General features: G+C 40.2%; 1 protein-coding gene across 2 annotated transcripts in view; it reads left to right on the top strand.

Moving 5' to 3' along the window:
* The window catches only part of LOC138977055 (splicing factor ESS-2 homolog), a 123,190-nt gene extending 98,063 nt beyond the window's left edge, over positions 1–25,127 (top strand). For both annotated transcript variants that reach the window (XM_070349967.1, XM_070349968.1), the window contains exons 7-8: positions 17,659–17,774; positions 23,601–25,127. In XM_070349967.1, the coding sequence (XP_070206068.1) occupies positions 17,659–17,774; positions 23,601–23,928 (444 nt within the window). In that variant the 3' untranslated portion in view covers positions 23,929–25,127. The remainder of the gene's footprint in view (positions 1–17,658; positions 17,775–23,600) is intronic.
* The last annotated feature ends 654 nt before the right edge of the window (positions 25,128–25,781 follow it).

Raw genomic sequence — 25,781 nt, 5'->3', positions numbered from 1 at the left:
TACTCATAAATAATAGAATAAAGAACGTTTCATAGCTAGCGACTCGTAGACAAATGACATGTAGCACTAATCAACCTAGTGATAGCGGCACTTTGTGCAATTGAGATGTAGGACAAATGACACGTAGCGCAAATAACACGCAGTGAGAGCGATGAGCAACTTGCATTTTTGTTGATAAATAGAGTAAAAGAACATTAGAGTGACACATCACCAATATACACAAAACATAGTTTCATGATGTCATGCTATTCGTTTCTTGGGGGTCCTGATTTGGCCTATTATGGTCCGCTGGACCCAAAAAGCAACAGCTAACTAACTAACTATTCGTTTCTCGATTCAAAAACCAGGGACGAAGAGTGCTTTAAATTTGTTTGTTTTTATATATCACCAAAATGTTCAGTTAGGATAGTGATTAAATCTTTGATGTTTATTTGAAACTATTTATGACAGTTTCTACTGTGGTAAACCCACACACAGACATTATAAATCTTGACAGGGTCACCACAAGCAGTACAAAAAATGGGTACCGTAATTGTTGGAATGAAACTTTTGGAGGCCGTTTTAGAGGCCGATTTGATTCCTTTTACATATTTAAAAAAAAATCCTCACAGCGTATGCCGCTTTTTGTTTTATGTAGTGCTGTAGTAGTAGTAGTGGTTAGGGACTGGATTGGTATTCATAAGCCTCACGTTTTTTTTCTCGTCCCATCTCATTATCAGACCGGCACAGTTGGCCTAGTGGTAAGGCGTCCGCCCCGTGATCGGGAGGTCGTGGGTTCGAACCCTGGCCGGGTCATACCTAAGACTTTAAAATTGGCAATCTAGTGGCTGCTCCGCCTGGCGTCTGGCATTATGGGGTTAGTGCTAGGACTGGTTGGTCCGATGTCAGAATAATATGACTGGGTGAGACATGAAGCCTGTGCTGCGACTTCTGTCTTGTGTGTGGCGCACGTTATATGTCAAAGCAGCACCGCCCTGATATGGCCCTTCGTGGTCGGCTGGGCGTTAAGCAAACAAACAAACAAAAATCTCATTATCAAATTTGTTGCAGGTCAATCATATTAACATGCTCAAAGTCGTATTTACTCAATATTAATTATCGTACAAATAAAGTGACTCGGTCATAACTTTTTCTATGTCCAGCAGATTTTTGAAAGTGTTAATAGTTTGTGCATTTTTAACAACATCAGACAGTGTGTTCCATGATGGTGCAACTCTGTTAGAAAAGGAATGTTTCCGGATATTAGTTTTACTAAATTCAATAAAGATTTTGTCCGTATTTTTCCTCGTTACATCAGTGGTAGACTTCTTGAAAAAATACTCGACTTTGACATTATCAATACCCTGAAAGATTTTATAGGTCTGTATCAGGTCGCCTCTGAGTCTTCTCGATTTAAGGGTCGGGAGATTGAGTACCCGTAGTCTTTCAACATGTGTCATGTTTTTCAAGGCCTTAACCAGTTTTGTCGCTCTCCTTTGCACCCTTTTGACGCTTTAGATACGGATGCCAGATAACGTTGGCATATTCTAAATGTGGTCTAACTCTAACCAATGCTTTATACAATTTTGTAAATGTGTCATTGTCAAGATAGGAAAATGTTCTCTTTATTACGCCAAGCATTTTATTCGCTTTATTTATTATGTTTTGGATATGTTTGTCAAAACTCAGGTGATCGTCAAATGTTACACCCAAATCTTTCTCCTCCTCGCACTTCACCATCATTAAATAATCATGTCTCGGATTATTTTTGCCCATATGCAGGACTTCACACTTAGATACGTTAAAATACAAGTTCCATTTATCTGACCATTTCTGGAGATTATCATTGTCATTTTGTATTGTTTGGTATCGCTGGGGTACATCATACAATTTGGTATCATCTGCAAATACTTTGCAGGTACTTTGTACTATATCCGATAGGTCATTAATAAAGATTGTAAACAAAACAGGCCCCAAAATACTTCCCTGAGGGATGCCACTTAAAACATCTGTACTATCAGAATGCACATTACCCACTCTGACTCTCTGTTTTCTGTTGGTTAGAAAATCTCTAATCCATCACACTGTATTGCATTCCAGGTACTGTCAGCTCCAGGCTGGCTCCAGTTAAAAATAACTGGCAAGAACCATTCCCCTCCCGCCTATTTACCCTTTCCTCCCCCATTTCCCTCCAACCCCTCCCATCCCAGTGGCGCTAGAAATACGGTCAGACCACTCTTTGTTTGTCTATAGCAGTTAGCCTGGCCCGCTCTGGCTGTGTTGATAAGGCCGGATGAATGCCGCTGCTCAGCGCTCTTGAGAGATAACGAAGAGGGTAAAAACTGAGAAAGTTTTCTGCAGGGTTCAAAGTGCGTGATAAGTGGCCAGTTTTGCCTTTCATGAACTGGTGTTGTCAGTGTGTTTTGCCAGGCATCTCTCAATAGTTATATATATTGCAATGCATGCCACAATTTACAAGACAGAAGAAAGGATAAATGAGAGAATTTGAAAAGACGGCAGAAGACAACACAGTAAACAAAACATCCTAAATGTGCCACAATAAAAGAACACAAAATAATGAAAGATAAAGACAAAGGTACAACACTTTACGAAATATATACAAACAGTAGAGTATATTCAGTCGTATTTACATACATATTATGCCAAGGACAACTAGTAGAAGTCATTCATGGTGCGCATGTAAAATTTGTTTTGCGTTTATATAATTATAAAATTCAAAATAGTGTAGATAATGTCAGTAACATATAAGAAAGAAAAAAGATCTTACGGCAATACATGTTCATGAAAATTGTTAGCTGCATGTGAATAAAACAAAAAAGCTTACCTCACGGCCCTCCTATACAAGTCTCACAAACTTGTATATATATATAATATACCACAGGAGAAAAAAAAGTAGCTCGCGCGCGCTCACCCAAATCCGCGCGAAGTGCCACATGATATTAGCCCCAGACAACACATAGGCGGATAATACATGTATGTCAATAGTATGAAACAAAACATGCCACAATTTACAAGACAGAAAAAAGGATAAATGAGAGAATTAAAAAAGGTGTTTGCTCTTCAAGTAAATAATTATACCACACCTTACAGATCTGAAAAACACATGCATGCTACAGTTAAATCAACAGGAAACCCAACATCTCAAAGCACGGCACAATCTATAAGAGGACAGAAGACAACACAGTAAACAAAACATCATAATCAATGTGCCACAATAAAAGAACACAAAATATTGGAAAAAAAGACAAAGGTAATCCCTAAGTACACTGATATATACATGTACAACACTTTACAAAATATATATACAAACAACAGAGTATATACAGTCGTATTTACAAACATATTATAGGCATGCGTATGTGAAATTTGTTTTGCGTTTATATAATTCAAAATAGTGCAATTAATGCCTGTAATATAAAAGAAAGAAAAAACGGTCTTTCAATACATGTTCATGCAAATTGGTAGCTGCATGTGAAGAAAACAAAAAGCCTACCTGACGGCCATTCCTACACACGACTTTTGACTGGTATCATTGCAGCGCCATACATCAGTAATCCAATAGCAGCACACAAGTCGATTTGAAAGTTTTTCAACACAGACTCTGTTTTCACTATCGTTCTCACAAACTTGTATATATATACCACAGGAAACAAAACTCGTCGATCCGACGACAATTTAACGTTTGTTTCATTATCGCAGACCTGTTTACACTACACATTGAGCGTAGTAAACTACGATTTTGGTCGCCAAACTACGCAACTACGCATGCTTGTCTTATACTACGCAAAAGTTTCGTTTCGACTACACATTTTGACATTGTGAATACGCAAAAACGCGAGCGAGTTCCGATCCATAATTTGTACTAACCGGTTGTGTACTGCGTGCAAAACATGCCCGGCGCCCGCGAGAGTAGCGTAGTCAGTTGGTCTTGCTGCTGTTATTACAACTATCGCGGGCGTTTCAGCACATACTTTTCTGAACGCGGTCACTTAGTAGCTCATTCTTTCTGGAGGGAAAAAAATGGCTACAGCGACGAACACGGATTCAGAAGACTTTGGCGATCAACCGCCACGGAGCAAAAAAAAGAAGCTTGGTCAAACTCCCAGCAAGGCTTTTCTGCCAAAGTACTATGAGGAGCATCCATGCCTAGTTTCGTGGAGAAAAGGGAAGCATTTTGCCCACTGCACTGTGTGCAACACGGCTTTTTCAGAGAAGCACAGTGGGCTTTACGACCGTGTAACCGCCACAAGAAAAGCACTTCTCATGGGGAATTCGAGAAATCCCGACCAAAGCAGAGGAAAAATTGGACTGTTTTGTGAAGAAACCCGTGCCAGGGAAAGAAGACCAAGACAAGCTCACTTTTGAGAGATCGGTAACCAGAGCAGAGGCAATGACCTGCCATATTATTATTATTGCCGACGCAAACCTGTTCTGTTTATATGCAAATTTGCCTTCATGTTGATACACATACTCCCAGTCCCTACTTTTTGTGACTTGATGTTTTCAGATTGTCACAGGTCTTGAATAGGGGGTCCCACTGTATATGAACTGCATACCCCTCAACATAGCTTTTTTTTTAACAAATGCATGGGTGAAAGTTTTCCGCCTTAGGGCGGAAATCCGCCAAATGAAATTGGTCAAATGAAGAATTCCTTATTTTGAAAATCTGTAAAAAAAAAAAAAAAAAATTTTTTTTTTTTTTTTTTTTTTTTTTTTTTTGCCGGCGATCCGATCTGTATTTTCTCTAACACAGTGACTGGACATCGCTGAATCTTTGTTTCCCTGAGCGCGCGAATTATCGGACTACAGCTTGGCATTTGTTATCATTGTTTACGGTGCAAATTTGTGTGTTTGAGATACCAGGAAAGGCCTACTTTTACCCTTAAAAAGCCTGATTTTTCGTTTTCTTCTGGGGGGCTTCGCCCCCCTGGGCCCCCTAAGAGGGCGTTGCCCCTGCACCCCACCAGGGCGTGGGCGGCCCCTGGACCCCGGCCTCATTTTCCTTATTTTTAATTCTGATCAGTTTCACTCATGCAAATGTTCCAAACTAGTTAATAATTTTTTTCTTAACAAATAAACTTAATGCTTGGCTTGTATTTTTGTGTGGGCTTTGTTTGTATTTGTATGAGGAGTATTGTTCACATTGTAATAGTTTTGTTTGGAGTGTTGAGTGTTTGTTTTAGTACGGTATAAGTAACTGTTCTGTTTTGCGGTTTGGGTTGATCAAATTGAAATACTACACATTCACCTGCCAAACTACACATTTGCCTTATTTTCACACCCAAAACTACACATGGTACATTTCAGGGGTAGGCAGGTCTGTTATCGCAAACAAAACAGAACAGACAAAACGACACAAAACAACACAGCACAACAGTTCTTAACTGGGACACCTTAAATCAATAAATTGAAAGAAATTGACACCAATAAACAAGCTAAACCATGTACACACAAACAGACAGGCAAAAACATAAGCACAATTACAGTCACAAGTGACAACATTAAGTAAAGAATAAACACATCATATGCTTAAGAACACAAAACAATGGGGGGGGGGGGGGGGGCGCAAAACAAGCAACAACAAAACAGAAAAGATGAAATGCACTGGAGTCAACAGCCACAGCGATTGTCACACATAGTCCATAAAACAAGTGTCTTGTAACGAGTGCCTGTTCCAATGAACCGTACGTGCACCGCGTGGGTATTTACGGGGCAAATTAAACTGCTCCAGAAATCACACAAACACCTTGCGCAAAACTTATTCTCACTCTATAACACAGTTTAGACTAAGTACTTACTGACGGCAACACAGGAAACACAGTCAATTGCTGCTATGATTATTGAGCGTGGTTAGAACATGGTACACAACGTGCATATTCTGAATATTGTAAGTGGAACAAAGAGCACGTGTCAGCACTAAGTGATATCAGTATTACCACAATTGCAGAAAAAGCGAGTCTCGCGTAAACCTCTGGTTTGCACTGACACAAAGCCTGTATATCAGAGTAACCAGATATCACCACCCCCCCCCCCCCCTCCGCCCTCCTTTTTGGTGTTGGCGGGGGGGTTTCCTCTTTGCAATTTTTTCATTGGATGGTCTCTGTACACAGCCAATGAATTATGGGAGTGGTGAGGTCGGGCGGCTCCCATCGATCTAATGAAGCATTTTTGCCTATGCTTCAGTCCGATTTTACTCAGCGTTCTAGGTACATCAGCTCGAGCACCTGCTGAGGTCTCTTCTGGTCGAATCTAGCGCTGGCCTTCGGGTATACTGTCTTCAGTCATCAGTCAGTGTAACAGCAGTTTCAGCCACGGGCTGCCGCTTCTGTCGCACTTCCGGTTACCGGAGAGGTTGTTTCTTTCACAGACGTTTCTTAGGTACGTCTGGGTTTTTGGAACAACGGCTGACCTTAGGGCATCCGGGTTTTTTAGCCTCGGCTGGTGTAACAGCCACTCCTCCTGTCGGCGGTGGTGGTTGTTGCTTTCCCTGTTCTTGTGGCTTCGGACTTCGACAAATCTTTCCTTTATTCTCATCTTATGCAGGGGATGAGATAGGACGATTTCCGTTTGAGTGGGGTTTCTGTCTTCAGGTTACCCCGTTTTCTCACTTTTTGCCTCAAGCATCCGGACCATGGTCCTTGTTTGTCTTTCGCCGAGTCTGACTCTGTCTTTCTCTAGCGATCAGACATGTTCTGGTGTTTCGTCCTAACTTAAGGTGCTTTTGAGTTGTCCTCGGAGGTAACATTCAGATTTTCCTGAAAGAGCATTCTTTGGCAATGGATGTTTGACGAGTCATTCTTGGTGGCTTTTCACCTCTCTCAGGTTTTTGGCTACCCCTCTTCTTCTGGCAGAGGGTTAGCTAATGTTCCGGTTTCTTTGCATCTTTTTTTGGCAGCTGAAACTTCCGTTTCTTACGTTTACCTGTGTACTGTGGGTACTTTGGTACAATGGCTGTCCTACGGGCTTCACGGCTCTCTGCCTTAGCCTGTGCAATAGTCTCCTGCCTGTCGTGGGCGACTATGGCATTTTCGGTTCCTGTGACTTCGGATTTTGTCCCTTCCTCTTCTCCCTCATCCTAGCATGAGGTGAGTCAGGATGACTTCCGTTGGGTCGGGTTTCCTTTACAGTCACCCTTCTACCACAGGCAACTATGACTACGACGGCGTTTGCCCGTTGATCTCTGCGTCTGACTCTCAGTCTTTCAGAGATAGACAGACGCGCTCTGGTTTCGGCCAAACTCAGGAATTCTCTTGATTTGGCCGCGAAGTTAACTTCCGGTTTTCCCTGAGAACTCTTGTCTCGGGAGTCTCATGGCTGGTCGTCTTCACGGTTTTCCGTTTATGCTTACCAGTCTTGTTTTCTGTTTTGGGTTTTTGATTCACATTCGATTACCTACAAGCAGACTGATCTGCGAACATTCTGGCTTTTAGTCATTTTGTTTAAGGTCAACGGTCACATTAGTCTTCGACCACTGTGATTTTCGCTCTTATGGCGTCTTACGCACTTTTGTAAGTCTCTGCATGCTTCCTCGTTTTACCTCTCTCTCTGCTTTCGCATGGACTGGTAGGGGATAGCTGGCGACCGTCTCTTTTTTGAGATTTTCTCATCGAGTTGGACTCTGGTACCTTGTACTCAGGTGTCTCTCTCTCTTTCTCTTTGTTGGAGATTGGTCACTCTTCTCTGGAGCTGACTTTTATCTCACAGACCTTTCGGGTTTTCTCTCCATCCCAAGGTTTGCTTTCTTTGGCATGATGGTTTTACGGTCTCCGTGAGGGTTTGTCCTTCTCAGCACTGAGTGGACAACCTTACGCACGGATCGTTCCAGGACATTGGTATTTCCTTCCAGTTAAAGGGGGGGGGGGGGGGGGAGCAGCTTGTCTGTCCCTCTACTCAGCTCGGGTTTATCCAAGGCTGTAGGGCCTCTTTCCGGGCCAGGATTACAGCCAGGAGATTGGAAGAAGTGCTGGGCTGCACAGCTTACTGGCTCTCTGATGTTGCTTTTGCAACTTTTGCCTGAGAGACATCTCGGCTGTCAATCAGGATGGTTCTCGGTTCCTTTCCTGCCTTTTTGGCAGTGGGCCAGTTCCTGGCAAGGGTTTAGAGTGAGTCAGATTTTCTTTCTCACCGGGCCCTTCCTAACTTTTTGGCAGCGGGCCAGTTTCTGGCAAGGTTTTAGAGTGAGTTGGATGTTTCTTTCCCACCGCCTTGTTGAAGCTATCTGCTTTATGTGATTCGGAGTAAGAATATGTAATTTAATCGAAAATTTTATAAGTAAATTTTCATTTGATTAATATACTTACCCGAATCACATAGTGGATTCCCTCCCGCCAACCCCGCTAATGGTTTTTTAGTTTTCTTTTAAAGCCGTATGAGGATACCACGTGTGTAGCAGGGGATGTGACGTCATATACCCCAGATGGGAGGTAACTCCCCGGGTATATGGTCGTTACCATGGCTACGTTTACACTTTTTGTGGTTGGGTTGCTTCCCTTTAAATTGTTAAGACGGGTAGCCTTTTCAGACCTTAGCATCTCAGACTGTGTCAATGCTTTATGTGATTCGGGTAAGTATATTAATCAAATGAAAATTTACTTATAAAATTTTCGAATAAACAATGTCAATACAATTTTTGTCATCTAATGATCTATAGATCCTTGTCAAATCTTCCATTATTTCCAATAATTGGGTAACACAAGACCTCTTTTGACGGAAACCGTGCTGACAATTTGAATATAAATTATTAACAGTCATGTGATCTACAATAATGTCTCTCACTATGGCTTCAAGGACCTTACAAATAACACATGTGAGGCTGACTGGCCTGTAATTTCCCGGATCAGATTTTTGTCCCTTCTTGAAAATAGCAGTAACATCAGCTGATTTCTAGTCGTTAGGCACTAGTGACATTTCCAGGGATTTATTAAATAATATACAAAAAGATAATGCAAGTTCCAATTATTCAGTTCCTTAAGAACCCTTGATGGGATCTTGTCCGGTCCCTGAGCCTTATTAGGATTTAAAGTAGCCAATTTCTTTTCGACTGCTCTTGGTGTTACCCGAAGCTCTGTCAAAGTGATACCTTCCAATTTTGAAGCAGGACTTTCGTGTTGTAAGCTTATGGCAGCTTTCGTGTTGTAAGTTCAAATTTTTTTTTATCTGGTTCAGAATGCTACAGCAGTCCCTCTCATGAACGGACACCCTTGGGCCATTGCAAACCTGTCCCAGACCTGTTTACCAGTACGATTTGGGCGTATTTTGTACGCCAAATTATTATCGGTACGACAATACGCGACACATGCACAAAATACGACTAAGAAAAAGTCTAGAATACGTTTTCCGGTGTTGGTGTGCTGATTACGGGATGGTACAACTGATACCGGTTTCGGTCTAAGGGAGATAACCCTGACAGCGAGTCTTCAGCTGTGGAAACCTCGTTCAGTTGTCGGCACGTGCGATCGTCTGGACAATCGTGGCAAAATGAAGCAGAAAATGTTGCCAGTTTTGGGTGACTGTACCAAGTCTAAACAGCAAAAGCAGCACATTTTCTTGGAGAAATATAAGAAAGAGCCAGGAATGGTGGAGTCTACTGTGGGAAACAGTCATGCACACTGCAAGTATTGTAGGCCTAAATCAGATTTCTCCGTTGCCTATGCCGGGAAATATGACATCGAACGACACTGCAGTTCCAAAACTCACCTGGACAAGGTTGCTACAAAGAAATCCGCTGAAAGCTGCCACGGAATGATAAAGTTCATTCCCGCAAAGCTAATCCTGCCAGAAGAAAAGGCTGTTGTCCGTGCTGAAGCAATGTTTTCTGAGATGATTGTAAACTTGAAATGAACTTTCCACTCGGCCCACTGTCAACCGCAGATGTTATTTCACGAAGTTCATCTTTTCATTATTAATCTGTTTGGAAGACACTGGTTATAATGCTACAAACTGATAGGTAAATAAAATTGTTTTATCCCTGTTGTATTGGAAGGAGTTAAATTCTGAAGGTGTTCACAAGACATGCTATTCTTACACAAACACGTTTGCACCCACGCGTACATTTTCCCTAGCCCATATGGCTTTGCTTGTAAAGTACACCAACCTTTTGAAAAATACACTCAACTGTTTGGGAAAGTACTCTTGCTTCGGGTTTAAAGTAAACAGGTCTGCTGTCCGTACATTGCAGGTGGCCGGTCACGTGAGTTCGATTAGCCACGCTGCTGTGTTATTGATTTGGTCACAGTTGTTTTGAAATTCGATGACCGTCTGTCTGACCGAAAATTTGTGTCCGCGTCCACGTTTTGCGGGTGTCCATTTAAGAGGGTGCAATTATCGTTGAAAAACACTCCGTGCCTAGCAAATCTGTCTGTACAATTGTCAGGTGTCCGCTCACGCTGGGGGCCGTACATTGCAAGGACTGCTGTACTTGTTTTAAATATGAAGTATCCAAGCTACGAAAGTGACTGACCCCCAATTGTCACCAAATACTGAGGAATGACTCATACAAAGATTTTAGTTTTGACAAGCCCAGTATCAACTGAGCTGCAACTGGGTCAAAAAGGAATTATTATGGTTTTTGTATTGTTGTATTTTTTTATTTTTTTCCAAAATGTGGAGGGTGTTGAGTATGAGGCTAAGTGATGGTGGTGGAAAGGGAGGGCAAATTTGTTTCTGACCACTGGGATATTCTTAGGATTGAATAACTGAATGAATTGATACATGTCACATTGGGGGGAGGGGGGGATGTGACATGATGAAGGGGGGCGAGGTGAGTTGTAAAAGCAGTTTCTTTTCCCCGAGTACGCAGTACTAGGGTCCAACAGACTTTAATTGTGTGTCTGTCTGTCTCGACTTAACCCTTTGCCTCCCGCATTCTGAGAGCCTGTTGCTTATCTATTTCCCAGTGCAAGGGGAGTAACTCCGTACAAGGCACCCGGTTACCAACTTTAAAAAATCATATAAAAATAACTACTGTTCACATTTTAATGTAGTTTGGATCTAAAAATTGCTGAAAGATTTAACTTCTTTAAAATGAAACACCAGGAGAGTTTTACCTTAATCCACAGCTTGAAAAAAAATGATAAAGTTGACTGATGCAAAAAATCCACGTTTTCAGAATATATTCTAGTCCCCTTCTCTTGCTTTTTTAGGCACAAAAATGTTCCAAGTGGCAAAATTGTAAATTATACACAACTGCTAGTCAGTCAGCAACATCATTTGATAAAAATAACAGTTATTATAATGGTGCTAGGTGTTTTTTCAGGACCAGTTTGTATTACGTTACACAATGCTCATTTCGAAAGTATCAGTGATATGACATTCTGTTATTAGAGTTAATAAAAACTATACAAAACTTTGCGTTGTTGGCTTGCTAATTTTGTCAGTCACTAAAATTAACAGAAGATGCACATAAGAGACAAAGTAGTTAGTGGATGGACTGAGCCAGGTGCTGGTGGAACTCTGCGAAACATTCTCCTTTGCACAAGTGAAGATCGCAGATGACACACCCAAAGACAGTTTCGGGGACCGACAGGTGTCACACCAACATCGAACTTTTTTGGCTGGACAGGAGTAGTTCTATCACTCCACCTTGTTGTCAGTTCATTACGATTCTGTTTTGACAGCCGTTTTTTTTTTCGACAAGGATTTGGAGCAGCAAGAACAGGTAAAATTATATCACTGTCACCACTATCACCATGGTTATCACTATCACGATCACTGTCACTCGATTCAAATTCCCTCAGAAGCTGTTCATCGTTCACAACAACATCTAGGTCAATGTCACTTTCGTCCTTCTTGTTAATTTCGTCCAAAGAAAACCCCTCAAAACCACCTTCATCACTATCACTCTCGCCCATGATGGCACGCCAGAAGTCGCCATTGCTAAGATTCTCCATTTTGGCCACACAAAAAATTGACAAACTTTAAAAAATCACAAAAATCGAACCACTTTTAGTTTTGCCATGCAGTTTTCACAGGAAAACACCTTACTTCCTCCGGAAACGGAAGTGCGTATTAGCGGTATTGAATGATGGGATAGGTCAAAGCGAAACCGAAAGTAAGCGACCTAGTGTTTAGCGGCCGCTATCGGGCGTTACGGGAACTATAAAAGGCTCATTTTGCGGGCGCTGCGGGAGGCATTGGGTTAACAGCTTATTGCTGGGAAACTACTGGGCGCAGTTCGTTCAAAAGTTGATACACTAACTTGATAATAGGTCCGATTGATCGTATTAAAACTTCATAATGTTACCTGGGACCTAAATGCCAAAAAAACCACAAAAGTTCTTGACGGTTGGACGAATTCAATCGGAGCGACAGCCAGCCATTGAGCTGATAGAACAGCGAAACACGTCACCCAGTGACGAGAAAAGCATGATTTTCAAGCCAGCCAGCGGGTGCGGGGATTTGGTCTCGGCAAAGAAACTGCAATATTGGTCTCGGTGAGACTGAAAGAGAGACAAGAGAGCACGAGAGAGAGCGACAGGGACACACAGTGACCAAAGTGATCCGGGTTCGATTCCCGGCATGGGCGGTCTATTTTTATTTTTTTTTAAAATTCTTGTTTACTATTGTTTATTATGAACGTTTTAATGTTTTATTTTACTCTAATAATTTTTTTAATTGTGTAAAATAAAGAAATTTTTTATTTTTTTATTTTTTTTTTAAATCCAAGTGATCCGGGTGGAAAGCGATTCGTCTATGGCCAAAGTGATCCGGGTTCGATTCCCGGCATGGGCGGTCTATTTTTTTTTTATTTTTTAATTTTTTTAATTCTTGTTTACTATTGTTTATTATGAACGTTTTAATGTTTTATTTTACTCTAATAATTTGTTTAATTGTGTAAAATAAATAAATAATTTTTATTTTTTATTTTTTTTAAATCCAAGTGATCCGGGTTCGATTCCCGGCATGGGCGGTCTATTTTTTTTTTAATTCTTGTTTACTATTGTTTATTATGAACGTTTTAATGTTTCATTTTACTCTAATGATTGTTTTAATTGTGTAAAATAGATAAATAATTTTTTATTTTTTAATTTTTTTTAATCCACGTGCACAAGACAAAAACTTTCATATTGGGGGAGCGAGCCAGTCTGAAGAGTACTCGGGTCCAGCGCCAGCGTTTTTTATTAATGTTCTTATAAATTTATCTCTAAACTAAACTGTTTAAATGAGTATTGTATTGTCATTACAGTCAACCGAACCTGACTTTCTAAGTTAAAACAAAAATTGTCCCCCTCAAAAAACAATTTATTCACAGAAAATAGGAGCAACACACAAATAAAACAAATCTATTAGGCAAAAACCCTGCAACATTTATCAAATTTTATGTTCAGGAAATGAAACAAGAACAACAGAATGGGGTACAGTGGTACTTCCCATTATGACCCCTCTCTTTTACGGGTCCCTCAATATTACGATTGACTTTTCTTTGACGGAATTTTTGTCCTTCTATATCTTAATATTACTCACCTCTATATTATGTCCCCCTCTCTGTTACGACATACGACCGACCAAAGTGGACTCATAACAACTTTTCCCAAATGATCACAAGTTTGGTTTACTTAACTTATATCTCCAGTCGAGTCAGTACACGAAACGGACGCAAAAACTTGCTTAAATCCTTTCCCTGTACATCAATTTGGCATGCAAACGGCTGAAGCCACGGTTTTCCATTTCTATTTAAGGTTGTTGCTTTATTTTGACTAGATAAATAGAGAATACTACATGGCTTCCTATGTAATACGTACCAGTTTTACACGAGTTGTGTTTTTAAATATTGAACTGCAAGCCATGTAGTATTCTGTTTATCCTACATACTGTACTTGCGTGTCTCGGTTGGCCTAGTGGTAAGGCGTCCGCCCCGTGATCGGGAGGTCGTGGGTTCGAACCCCGGCCGGGTCATACCTAAGACTTTAAAATTGGCAATCTAGTGGCTGCTCCGCCTGGCGTCTGGCATTATGGGGTTAGTGCTAGGACTGGTTGGTCCGATGTCAGAATAATGTGACTGGGTGAGACATTAAGCCTGTGCTGCGACTTCTGTCTTGTGTGTGGCGCACGTTATATGTCAAAGCAGCACCGCCCTGATATGGCCCTTCGTGGTCGGCTGGGCGTTAAGCAAACAAACAAACAAACAAACAAACTTGCGTGTCTATTGCCCCAAACGTCCCTCAGCAGAAGCGCCCAGATTGAAGAAGCTTCAAAATGGAACCTGGATCTCTCCGAAAGCCTCGTGTAATCTTTGATGTCAAAGCAAAGAGACGTCACTCTAGAAAGCAAATCGTGAAGTGTACGTTCTTAAAATTCTTCCAAGTGTTCAAAGAATGACGTTTGTCTCGGTGACTCAGCATCATGGGCAATGAAAAATCAGGTCCCTGCCAGACACGACCTCTTCACATGCACTGTGGAGTGAACGATATTGTTATGACATGAGTGGTATGTCACATGTATGTGGGATAAAACTCATTTGCCAGATCTGTACTTTATTTTGCAAAGAACTTCGCAAGAACTCCTACCTTATACGCATGCAAAGTTACAAAAATGTCATGAAAGTAAACCGCACATCAACCCAAAACGGAAAGTTGTGGTGTCGTCATAAAATTTTGTGATGTACGTCAGCACAGCTCGTGCAAATGATTACTGCCTTGCTAAAATGGCCGACGCAAATGGTTTCGAAATCTGGAACTGTTTTTTGTTTTCCCCGATCCATGCCCGAGCGACACAATATGCAACCACGCGTTGGTTTGAATCAATAAATTCTCAGCAGAATCCCGTCAGTAAAGTTTGAAGGTGAGTAGTGACAGTCCGCAGTGCAGTTATGTCCCATGAAGTTTCATCATGAAATTAAAAAGTGACGCTTTTCGCTACAATTTTACATCAGTTTCAACACGCTGCCGCGGTTCTTTCCGTCTGCTAAAGGTTATAAATTTGGTACCTTGCGTTTAGGACACTGTTCTTTGTTTTTTAACCAAATCTTCGCTGGGTAGCGTATGACCATGATTAGTAACTAGCGACATTGATGTGCATGCTTTTGTTCGACCTCAGTGTGTTAATTAATGCAAACCTTAATCCATGAGTGGCTGGATTAAACAAGCAAAAAGAATATATATGTGGGTAATTAAGTTAATAGCAGTGTTGTTGCCAGGCCTCGGTCTTCAGTCTCTGACGCATTCCTTTCTGATTTGACGCATTGGACCTAGCCTTGTCCGGTCGATGGACCGATAGTTTTTACGTTTTGGTGGTCAACTGACCGATACATATTCGTACAAGGCGGACAAGGTCTGCAATGAATGGAATGGGAGTTGCAAAGTCGGAAAACAAACCCCGATCGAAATGCTCATGTTCGCTACGAGTGAAAATGCACTCGGTGCCGAGTCCGTGTTTGTCGTCATTGACACTCGAGGCTGCGTTTACGGAAATACCCGATCCAGCCGGTGTACCTATTTACCGAAAATGGCGCAAACAGCAGAAAGTTCATCAATATAATACTACGGCATGGTAATGCGAAGATCAGGCAGGATCCCTACATTCCCACACGTACTGGGCACTGTATTGGAAAGGGTAGGCTAGGAATGTCAGGCTCTTTCTCCTAGCAAAGTTTATGAACAATGAAAACTAGGATTGTTCAATGGCTTTATTGTCATTTTTGCGTAAAAAGATCGATTTAACTCCGGACTGTAAGTTACTTTGCATTGCATGTATCAAAGGTATGGCGGTACAATTTGGACCTATTGTTTTTTTAAAGCCAGGACATTTGGACCTATTGTTTTGTTTTAGGGAGGTCCAAATGACCTATTGTCTTCTTAGGCTGGCAACAACACTGTAATAGTAAACTGGTTACCATAATTGTTTAAGGAAAGAATAACATGATTACTTTGCGGGCGTCATCAATCAAACGCCCATGTCATTGACATTCGGTTCATTGACATGGAAATAACAAACCATTAAACTCTATATTACGACCCCTCCATAAAACGACCGAATTTCGGTTACATTTTCAAAGTCGTTGGACAGAGGACTACCACTGTATTGCAGTATTGACACATGGCTACCTCATTGTTTTGTAAGAGCATGTTTGCTCATTGGAAATTAAATTTCTTGATTGTATTTCAATGAGACTGTTTAATGAAGATTTGCTCAAATGAGTTTGCACCCAAAACATGTTTGATTTTTTATGAAAAATTTAAGTTTTAAAAGTGACGTGTCAACTGTAACGCATCATGTCCTAAATTTCTCAAATGTAAGACTGCAATTTTCTTATTTATTTATATATAATAATATATATATTTTATTTATATATTTGAGAGCTTTCAGTACATTTACATTGAAGCCTAATGACAAAAAAACCCCACTAATATGTCATTTTTACACTTCATTTTTTTTTAAATCAAAAATTACATAATTACGTGTCCTTTTGTTACGATTGAACATTTCCTTATAAAATTCACATTTTGTTTCCTTTCTGTTGAATTATGGATTAAAATGATAGCTTTTATTCACACCTACCTGAAAATAACTTAGTTGAAGAGCATATGTATTTATTTTAGGCTACAAAATAAAATATGTGTACTGTGTCCTCTTCACAGAACCATTACTATTGACATACTGTGTCCTCAGCAACCTGTTACGATTGACACACATACGTCTAAAAATCACCATAAGCAGCATGTGTCTTGCTTCCCCTTTTGCACAGTTCCTGTGGTTGCAGGTGTTCTTTATAATAATTGAGAAAGATTTCAATGTGGTGTCTTAATGTCTTGTCTCATCAGTTAATCATTGTTCGGGACATTTTTAATGTCTTTCGGGACATGTTTCAGTTGACACACAAAAATTGAAACTCATCCTGTGTAGGTTCCTCCTGGCTCATTTTGTATTCAAACGATAAGTATAAGTCACTTATTACTAATTTTGTCTAAAATTACATCTTTCTTGAAAAGAAGTGAATTATATGCATTGAAACAAAATGTTATGTCTCGTTACGAGTGACACACAAATATGAGTATTCTAGTCACCTGAATAGAAATCCAACTAATTTTAGAGGCCAAAACATTTACAATGCAATAAATACAACATTGCTTCTTTAACTTTTGCTCTGACATTTTTTTTTTGAGTATGTGAGGTGAAAAACTTGACTTGTTATGTGTCAATCGTAATGGAGAACACAGTGATTACGTAATTTGTTTAGTCCAGCAGTCTCAGCTTATATATATATATATATATATCCTTAGCTCACAATGCATTTATGTAAACAAATATGATTTTGAACCATTTAACACTTTCTATGAACAAAATATTAAGCATAGTACTGTGTCCTGTGTTACGGTTGACACACATAAATATCAAGCTTTGTCCTGGCATTATCAAAAAAGTATGCTACAAGTTATCTTTTAGATGTCAAAAACAGAATCTTAAAACAGTCTAAACGACTGTAGTGAATTAAATTTGCAAAGCTCTGTTTGCATTCTGAATTTTGCATGTAAATGTCCCATTTCAAGGATCACCTTTTGGCACAGGCTCACATGTATTCAGCAAATCCTTGTGGACTTGGTGGAATCAACAGTCATTTGTTGATTATGCAAAATGAGGTACAACGTTGCTTATTTCATGAATCAGCAGTTCAACAAAATTCAGCAGAACATATGCACCTTTTAATCACCACAATCTTTTCAGATACCAGATGTTCCAAAGAGGGACAAGATTGCCTTGGCTCTTGCAGAGAAAGCCAGCAAAGCTCACAGAGCGAAGAAGGAAGCTGCCCTGAAACAAGTGACTCGGAGACTGACATCGTAAGCTATTTTTTCCTTCAGCTTCTGTTGTCTGTTGTTCTCGGAAATGTAGATCGAATGGAATAGAACGCCAACTGAATAGCGATAAGCCGTTTGAGAATGACTTGTTTGCTTAAGCCCTTTTCAATTCAAACGGCTCACTTGCAGGTTGCTTTCGCTTTATCATAAACTCATTTATAGCTAAGGCCGAAATGTATTTATTCCTTCTTGATATCTGTTTGTTTTTTCTTTGTATCATTACCTCACTTGTGTCTTAATTCTGAGTGAGTTACTAGAAAGTTTGTCAGTTAAGTTTATTTTCTGTTTTATAAGTGTTGTTTGTCTGTCCACTGAAAAGACTGCTGGGTCGAAGATCAGTGACTGTTACATGTTATTGTATCACAAAATAATCGTTCCAATAACGTAGTCCTCTCTTGTTTTTTTATTCAACCAATCACTGGTCTTGGCAGTGCGATTATGTAACTAATCAGAGAGTTTACTGCAGTGACCAACTTCTCCTTCCACAGTGTTGCATATGGGCCCTGAACCTGTCGTTTTGGTTCTGGCCAGGCGAGTGTTGAAAGAAATGCAACTCATTCGCGCCCACTGTTGCAAGTGATTTTTCGTCATTTTCAAATTGTCGTAAAAAATTAACCAGACATCAATCAATCAATCAATATGAAGCTTATATAGCGCGTATTCCGTGGGTACAGTTCTAAGCGCTTGTCGAAGAGTTGTCAACACAGGACTAACAAAGAAACTAACATCTTCAGACGGACACGAACCCTATCACACACTAGCAAACCCTGGTAAACATACAACAAACAACTGTTTAACAACAATGTACACATCAATAGCTAGGTCCAAACAAAATAATATTAAGCACAAAGAAAACACCTCTCACAGAGCACATATTCATATTCATATGTACATCAAAAAGGAAGACAGATTCGTGGAGGATATTTTACTGGCTGTACGATTAGTTATATTATTTAATGGTTTTATTGAGTCACTTGAGAAAATGTGACTCTATGTAATCGGTCAGTGTTAGTCTGTCCGGCCGGCCGTCCGGCCGGCCGGCCGTCCGTAGACACCACCTTAACGTTGGAATTTTCTCGGAAACTATCAAAGCGATCGGGCTCATATTTTGTTTAGTCGTGACCTCCAATGACCTCTACACTTTAACGATGGTTTCGTTGACCTTTGACCTTTTTCAAGGTCACAGGTCAGCGTCAAAGGAAAAATTAGACATTTTATATCTTTGACAAAGTTCATCGGATGTGATTGAAACTTTGTAGGATTATTCTTTACATCAAAGTATTTACATCTGTAGCCTTTTACGAACGTTATCAGAAAAACAAGGGAGACAACTAGCCTTTTCTGTTCGGCAACACACAACTTAACGTTGGGCTTTTCTCGGAAACTATAAAAGTGACCGGGCTCAAATTTTATGTGAACGTGACTCATTGTGTTGTGAATAGCAATTTCTTCCTGTCCATCTGATGCCTCATATAATATTCAGAACTGCGAAAGTGACTCGATCGAGCGTTTGCTCTTCTTGTTGTTTACTTGTTCATAAATTGTGTTAAACAGGGTAGGGGTCAAGCGAGTCGTGATTGCAGGCAAACGTGTCACTTTGACATACTACAAAAATCGTAAAAATGCATATTTTTCAACCAGGTAAAGACAATTGTGGATAAAATTCATTTCTCAACAAGATCATATAATTTGAATCATTCGCAAAACCGTAACATAATTAGAAAAATAAACAATCACTTAGACAGTGTTAAAAAGGGTTGTTTGGGATAAGCTCCTTCAGGCAAATGTGTCACTTTGGCACGCTACAAAATTCGTAAAAATGCATATTTTTCAACCAGGTCAAGACAAATGTGGAGGAAATTCATTTTTCAACATGATCATGTCATTAGAATTATTCTTTAAAGTGTAACATTATCACAGTTTGGGACAGCGATCTTTAAAGTGACAGTGGGCGTCTATTTCAGCACTGCAAAGCGGACCTGCGTATCTTGGGGATTTTGTTCGTTTGTCTGTTTATTTATGTGTGAGTGTGTATCTATGTGTCTGTGTGTGCATTTGTGTTTATGAGTGTGTATGAATGCGTTTGGCTTCATAGTACTTTCTTACGAATCACAACGCTAACAGGTTATTTGTTAAAAATTTAAAAAAATTAAAAAGCGCAGGATTTTTTTTCTAATTATAGCATGTTCGTGTAGAACAGACACTTAGTCACAAAAAGGATCTGATTTTAAAACAAATCATAACGTCGATTCCATGCGAAGGAGCTTTTTCCCAAACAACCCCTTTTAACACCGTCTAAGTGATTTATGTTAATTTTTCTAATTATGTTAAGCTTTGGCGAATAATTCTAATTAAAAGACATGTTGAGAGATGAATTTCCTCCACCTGGTTGACAAATAAGCATTTTTACGATTTTTGTAGTATGTCAAAGTGACACGTTCGCCTGCAATCACGACTCGCTTGACCCCTACCCTGTATAACAGTTTATGAAAAGGTAAAAAAGAACAGTGGGCGGGAATGAGTTGCGTTTCTTTCGCCGGATATGTAGAGGTATGTAACCTCTTTATTCCTCCTTTCTTCAGTTATTCAAAGAAAAGAGGAGTTTTTGTGCAAAAGTTTGATCGAATCCAATTCACTCAACCAGTCTACCTGCGCAGGCGATTGAATAATGCGCGGTTGTATAGTTCAGGGAAAATCATTCATTTCTGTTAACACTTCTTGTCAGTTTCCCGGTTTTGGACTAAAATCAAGTACACAGTTATGTTGTTATTCTGCTGTGGCGGTAAAGGCAGATAGTGTGTGTTCTGTTCATGTTTTGGTATCGCTTAGGAAATGTTCTTTCTTCGAATGGGACTAGCAGACGAACTTTTGCACCCGTGTTCCAACGTTAAAAACTGTATGAAGTTCAATTTTCTGGGGCAAAATAGTGTATGAAACCGCTGTATGTTCTTTAAATTGATGAGATGTGTGCATTTGGTTGCGTGTGATCTGTTTATAAAATGAAATATTGTCGAAAACTAACCGTCGGATTGCAGTCTTTTGTCCAAGCAACTCAGTTCAGAAAATTTGGAAGGGGAACTACTCTTATCGCTAAGACAGAGTACGAGAGTTACTTGCCTTGGAAGTTTGCTTGCTCTCATAAGAGATCTAAAGCGAGTTTCTCTGCACTGATCGTTAGATTTGGATTTAGAAAACAACCAAACTCAGGATTTTATATGGAGATTAATGTGTTCAAGCCTGTAGTTGCTAGTTTAAATGCAGTATGTTTGTATTGTTTGGTCTAGAGATGTATATTTCGTACATTAGAGCGTTCGGAACTTTTCAATCGCTAAAGTAGTTCCCTCAAAGTCTAGCTCATCAACCTGTGAGCTATCGAAGATTCAGGCCCGTTGTTGGGTAAGTGATTTTGGTTGTTGGGTAAGTTACCGAAAAATAACTAGCCCTACACGTTTACAGAGAGAAAGAAGCAGAGGGGGGAATAATGTACATTGTCATCATTTTCACGAGTTTTCATTCACAAACACCTGGGAAATAAATCTCATGCTTCCCATGCAATAACTCCAGGTGGTGAATGGGTTTGAGTTTTCAGGTGAAACGTGGATTGTCAAAGTAAAAGCCAATCAGGCTGATTGTTTGATGTGTGGAACCATCGCGGCTTTGGATTTGTGTTTCCGAGGACAACGATTGTAAGCATTCACTCTCAAAGACCCAATCAATGTTGATAATTACCGCGGCGACTCATGGTCAATTTGCAACTAATCTCTGTAATCGCAAAATCCACAACGAAAAGTCAAACACTTAAAAGAAAAGAAATATGCTCAACACTTACTGAACTCACAGCGTATGATCGCAGCTCTGTACATTTTCAGACTGGAAGAAAAGCGTCAACAAGCTACGTTTGACGTCACATACAAGTTTGACGTGTTATCTCGTGCTACTGTGACGATGCTTTGTGGCCCGGAGTTGGATTCTAAAAATTCGTCTCCCTGTGGGTTTTTCTGCATTTTGTTGCACAACCAAAATGATGACAAAAACGATGTTTGGTGGCTTGTTGTCAGACCAGCATTTTGTTGTTGGTCCTCGGGGAGCATATCGCCTTTTGTCTCATATTTATCAACCGCGGCCTTCGGCCTTGGTCGATAAAGATGAAACAAAAGACGATATGGTCCCCTTGGACCAACAATAAAGCTGGTCTGTCAACAAGCCACCAAACATCTTATAATATTTTCAAAAATCTTGTTTATCTGCAGAAATGAACAGCGGGATCAAATGCCGCATATTTTTTATCTTTAAAACAATAGCAAACTGGACACACCTAAATAAATAAATGAGAAAGCTGTGAGGTTAAAATTGTCTTGTGTTTATATATTTGAGCAAAAACATTGACACTTTAGAGACAAATAACAGGACTTCTGCCACTTTAAGGGGAACGTGTAAATAGTGTTGTTAAAATAGTGTTTTTTATCTAATGCAGGAAACCAGTCCGAATTCCCAAACCCTAGTCTTTGCATGAGCATAAAATATTTCGCAAAGTTTGGTCGTACATTGACAGATCGAGCACTCCTCCTGCTCAGATCAGCAAGTCATTGAAAGGGATAACAGTAACGTGCAACTTGTTCTTGTCATTTTCTTCTCTGTGTGTGTGTGTGTGTGTGTGTGTGTGTGTGTGTGTGTGTGTAAGTGTGCTTTTTTTTGGGGGGGGAGGGAGATGTTTTGTATTCCTAATCATGTTACCGTTAGATATCCAGCAGAAAAAAAGAACATACGTACATGTATTTGAGTAATATTCAGCCAGTGATCACAAAACAAGAAAGAAACTGTGAAGTTCTTTTTCTTCTTACTGCAGTCATGCTTTTCACTCCTCTGTATTATTTTGCCTTACAGAAAAGATTTATACACCTGTAACAACAACAACAAAAGCAGAAAAAAGAATTTACCGGTAATAAAAAGGTGTATGGAAGGAACTCTTACAAGTATAGGTGGCTATTTTAACAAAGTCTTCATGTTTTTTTTTATCCGTCTCACCATGATCGAAAAGTTGATAATTCAGCAATGTCCCCCCTACCCCCCTCAGCCTTTGTCGTCAGACTACGCAATAAGGAAAATTGTGTGACAGCTAATTAATTGGGTTGAGGGTTGAGAATAGCAGGCATGTTATGCTCAAACAGCAATAGAGCTATACGCTTCATTAACCCTTTCTCCACAACACAACACACACACACCCTCCCTCAGGGAACGACAGGCAAATCACTCACGGCACCGAGTTGAACAATTAACAGCAATTACAGTGACTAATTCACTCTGATATGTACGTTATGCTGTGTCCGCTCGATATGATGCCCTTTTCTTTTGAAAAAATAAAAATGCACAACAGAGTTCACAATTTGTTGCAGCAATGATCACTGGCCTGTAGTGATCGCTGAAAATGTGTTTAATGCTTGAGGTCATGTGTCTTTTGATTAAGGTCACGTGAGGTCTCAAGTGTTTTGGAAAACGTGGTGTGATTGGAGTGAATTACTGCAATTGCTGGTCTTGACTCGATCAGCAGCATGTCATTTTTTGCCTCCTGTCAGGGGCGCCACTTTCCACAGCCAATACAACCCCACAGAGTTATTTCTGAGCATCATCTATTGCATAATAAAGTTTCCACATTTTGTTATGGAATAATGAAAATAACATTTCTGAACTGTGAGATTTACTGTTTCTGTTGTAAATACCTTCTTGAAATGACTTCTTTACTTCAAAACTTCAGACAAGTTTCTTTTTGAAGAATATTTCATTTTGTATTTTTTCCTCTTACTGTTACAGACCATCTCCAAGCATGAGTCCCTTGGAGCGTCTAAACAGTATGTCTCCAGCAGCCCAACGCCTTGTCAGCAAGCGCCTTGGGATTCGAACCAGCACAGATAGTGCTCTGCGTGCGAGTTATACACCTTCACCATCACGAGTGCCTGGAGACAAGACTCCTGTCCATCTGTCCTCTGCTTCCCCTGGCTCATCTCGGTCTGGGTCTAACAAGTCGACCAGCCGCCCCTCTCCACTGCGCCAGTCACCTAGGAGATCCACTCCAAAATCTTCCCTTACAGACAATCTCTTAAAGCTGCCCAAGCGGCGAAATGCATCAGATTTTTTTTGAGAGAGAGAGTTAGAGGGCAAGCCTGAATGAAAGAGAAAAAAGAAAGAAAAAGACAGAGAGGTAAAATGCTGAGTATGTTGAAACTTTTGCCAGATTGTGTTTTGGACCACACAGTTCCAAGAGTGTGTGACCTTTGTAGCTCAGTTGGTAGAGCACTGGACTTGTGATCCGCGGGTCACGGGTTTGAATCCGGGCTCGGCCGGACTATGGCACATAAAAGACCTCTGTCCTTCTGCCATAAGGGCAGGTGGCTGATTACACCTAAACACGCACACACCTGGGTAGAGTGACTCAAGTTTTCCACTGGGAGGAAGCGACCCGAATTTCTCAGCCATGAGACAATAAAGTAATGAAAATGGAGAAGAAGAAAAATACATTGATGCCAGCAATTTTTTTCACTCGTCTCCTGTCGGGGTTTCAACACGTGAACAAGCACGTTTACTCTCTTGGACTCGTACAGCACACATACATATTTGGTACTTGTTTGGGCTGGTCAAAAACAACCTTGTTGTGCATTTGTCAGAAAGCTGGAGGAACATTACGCAGAGGAGTCATTATTTGACTCTTCAGCCAAATTTGGTGACTATCGGATGAATAGTTTTGATCCCATGTGTGTAACGCTACTCCGACCATTAACGTTGGCGCCACAACATTTGGTCCTAAAAATCTGATATGAAATTGTTTCTGCTGATAATATAATGAAATTTGCACCTACCGTGCAAGTTTTGTGCAAGTTGGTTTGTATTCAAGTGTGTAGCGCGAACACAAAAAAATGCAATTTTGCGCAAAATCCATAGGGTTTCCTTACCTTAAACTCGAATACGTCAGTCAGTCAGTGGATTGCCTTTCACTCAAATGCTGTCAGGTGAAAAGCTGCAGTGACATACACAGCCACCCTTTTTTGAACCAAACGCATTTGTAAAGAAATAGGTGTACAAATCTTGACAGCCTGTATGTTTAATGGTACTTTTTTGATGACAACGCGATATGTAGAAGAAAAACAAAATTCCACCACAAACAAAAAGCATCCAGTGAGAGCAGAAGAGAGAGCTTAGTAGTTATTAGTTGCATATATTCATGATGACAATCTTGTAAGCCAATACATGTCCTCCCCTTTCACCAAATTGTGTTACACTAAGATACCAGCTACCTGGAAAATTGTGAAACGGATTATGGTTACATAAATTGCGCAAAACCTTGGTGGGCCTTTACATGAACTCTAGTGTATGTGCTTTCAAAATGAAATCTCTGTGTAGAGAGAGAGAGTGTGTGTGTGGGTGTGTGTTTGATGTTTCTGTGCTTTAACTTTGTGAAGATTACACAGCTGAATGTGAAGGACTATAATACTGATCACCTACAATTCAAGGTGTATTTTGCATGTGTTATAACAAATCACCAACAATTTGAAGGCAATCATTCAGTGGTTACTGAAATGTCTTGTTAATTGTCTCATTACCAGCTGAAACGGCTTCAAAACCCGCCATTAATGGCTTATGAGAGGAATGACACCTACACCAATCAGCATGCCATAACGTCATTGTTAGACAAGATGGGTGAACCAAATTGATTGGTTTGGATACAAATTGTATAGTTCTTTCCAATGACATGCAAAACTTGTTGCGTTTTAGCTTTTCTGATTTATTGTCTGCAACCTTGTTTTCGCAAATTTGATTTGGGGGGGTATCTGTGTTGTAGGTTCCACTGTATAGACACTATGTTACGTAAAATCCATCTGTGTGTTAAATATTGTAGGTGCAGGGATGGCCTTTCCAGTCATATAACTGGTTTAACTATAAACAGCCTCATCACAAAGATCTGCCTAGGTTTTTTTTATGACGGGTAGTATGGCAACA

This window comes from Littorina saxatilis, linkage group LG9 (genome assembly GCF_037325665.1).
Source record: "Littorina saxatilis isolate snail1 linkage group LG9, US_GU_Lsax_2.0, whole genome shotgun sequence".
Taxonomy (NCBI): domain Eukaryota; kingdom Metazoa; phylum Mollusca; class Gastropoda; order Littorinimorpha; family Littorinidae; genus Littorina; species Littorina saxatilis.
This window is presented reverse-complemented; position numbering and strand designations above follow the sequence as displayed.